Source organism: Cannabis sativa, chromosome X, assembly GCF_029168945.1.
Source record: "Cannabis sativa cultivar Pink pepper isolate KNU-18-1 chromosome X, ASM2916894v1, whole genome shotgun sequence".
Classification (NCBI taxonomy): domain Eukaryota; kingdom Viridiplantae; phylum Streptophyta; class Magnoliopsida; order Rosales; family Cannabaceae; genus Cannabis; species Cannabis sativa.
Genome location: NC_083610.1, coordinates 41,830,401 through 41,832,547, shown reverse-complemented (window position 1 = coordinate 41,832,547; position 2,147 = coordinate 41,830,401). Strand labels below are relative to the sequence as shown.

Below are 2,147 nucleotides of genomic sequence, written 5' to 3'. Positions count from 1 at the left end.
AATTTATTGAGTCGGGCAGAACTGTTGTCGGGCCTTTCAAGACGAAGGAAGCGATCCCCCGTAACTAATATGGGTTTTACAAGTTTGTTTTTAGCAACACATTAGATCCGGGGTAAGTAAATGTTATTTTTGTATTTCTCATTATCATATACTTGTAGAAATTTTTAATAACAGTTACATTTATTACAATTGAATCAGATATGTGCTTGCGAAATTTCGAAAGTTTGAAGTGGATAGGAGGTGCATGGCATCGTTGCGACCCTTGCGAGAAGTTGAGGGATCCGTAAGTGTCAAAGTAGTTACTAAATATGTATCATTTATTGTACATGTGTAAATCATATTTCATTTTGTTGCAGATCATTGACTGTGTTTTTTATACTAATGAACAAGTACGAACGTGATAGTCGATTAGCTGACCAACCTCGTGTTTGGTACATGCCCACTCGCATCTCGGTAATTGCTTTGCTGTAGAACTTATTTTAAATTTTGCAATTCTTCAGTTTGGTTGTAATTTCTGTTACTTGACAAGATGAACAATGCTTTTGCAGCAAAAAACTCTCGGTTCGTTTAATGTGAAGAGGATTGCGAAAGAACGGGAATGGTCAAAACTGTTTTACGAAGACAACTTCCAAAAATGCGTCAAGGTACTTCATCATATACACATGGTCGTTCTTAATTGTTTTGAAAACTGAGATATGTTAGCGATGCATATTGGTCATTGTAGTGTCGAATATCTATATGGTCTGTAATTTCAATTTATTTTTGACTTTATTGTTCCTCTATTCAATTGTAGATGTTTGTGCCGGTGTTGACTCTAGAAGGTGCACCACATTGGTTTGGTGCCGAAGTTAATATGAAGTCCAAGGTTGTCTCATTTCTGGACTCCCTACACACCGCAATGGATGAGAAGTATCGTGTGGACGCTACGAAAGAAATGGTAAAGTTGCAAAGTTTCATTGTTTGATGTGAACTCATTCTTCATTGAATCTAACTAATTGTATACGTTTGCAGTTGTCGACGTTGGACCTTTTGTTTGAGGAGAATAGGTCGAAGAATGTGACTTTCGTGGATTTCGGAATTGACAGGAAAGATTACGGGCTTCCTCAACAAGACAATGATCGAGATTGCGGTGTATACGTCATGAAGTACATGGAGGCTGTGGCCAATGAGGAAGAAGTAGTTGATCAGGTATACCACTGTTTAGTTATTTCGGAATGTACTACGCAAGTTTGATTGAGATTAACGTTATGTAATTTAAATTTTATTTGGTGTTGTACTGTCAAGTTGATTAGAGTTAATTACATTTTGTAAGTTTTTGTTTTTGTTTTTGTTTCTGTATTGTCCCACAGTTTCACCAGGTTGAGGCATGTTTGGAAATCGCTGCGAGGATCATAACTAATGAACAAAATGAAATTCGTACCATAGTGGTTGAAGATCGTAGGGCTGCACAAGGCAGCTCATTTGCATCATCCTCGGCCCCTTTGCGTAGTCCGTCAAAGTCTCCACGCGATCCTCGGTTCAGTACAGCGAAGTCTCGCCATGCAATCATGTTTCCCCCGTCAAGAGCCTCCCCTAGGTTTCAGTCTAGCAAGGCTAAGATTTCATATGGTGAATAGTCTGTAAAAAACACTTATGTTATTAATAGGTTGTGTTATTAGTGTGTTGTTTAGTTTGGATTTGGGAGCATTTGGATTTAGACATCTGTTTTTATTAGTTCACGTTTGGAACTGGTTATTATGTTGATAGACTTGTGTTTATCTTAGTTTTGAGAATATATTAACTTTGAGATTGCACCATACTTAGCAAATCTTTGTAGTCACACCATAACAACTCTTACAATGTACCCATACTTGAGAAGTACTTGATTGTACTTCACAGAAATTATTTAACCTCAAAGGTGACTTCTTAATTTTCTTTATTTGTTTAAAAGGTGACTTCTTCTTAATTATTTGAAGGAAATCATGTTAGTTGGCAAATCTTACCAAATCTTTGTAGTCATTTAAGTTTAAACCGAATTTTCAAAACACATGTACTATAACATTACAAATAACGACAAAGGTGACTTCTTAATTATTTAAAGAAAATGATGTTAGTTACCAAATCTTACCAAATCTTTGTACTCATTCAACTTTAAACTGAGTTTTGAG

General features: G+C 36.1%; 1 protein-coding gene across 2 annotated transcripts; it reads left to right on the top strand.

The window, feature by feature from the left end:
• Nucleotides 1-423: 423 nt before the first annotated feature.
• LOC133032545 (uncharacterized) lies at nucleotides 424-1,877 on the top strand. 2 transcript variants are annotated; one of them, XM_061106524.1, is made up of 4 exons: nucleotides 424-453; nucleotides 579-644; nucleotides 794-865; nucleotides 1,012-1,877. In XM_061106524.1, the coding sequence occupies exons 1-4, from the start codon at nucleotides 436-438 to the stop codon at nucleotides 1,231-1,233; spliced, it is 378 nt and encodes a 125-aa protein (XP_060962507.1). In that variant the 5' UTR covers nucleotides 424-435; the 3' UTR covers nucleotides 1,234-1,877. The 2 variants fall into 2 exon arrangements, with proteins under 2 accessions (XP_060962507.1, XP_060962506.1); XM_061106523.1 differs by lacking the exon at nucleotides 424-453 and having other exon boundaries at nucleotides 466-644.
• Nucleotides 1,878-2,147: the final 270 nt, after the last annotated feature.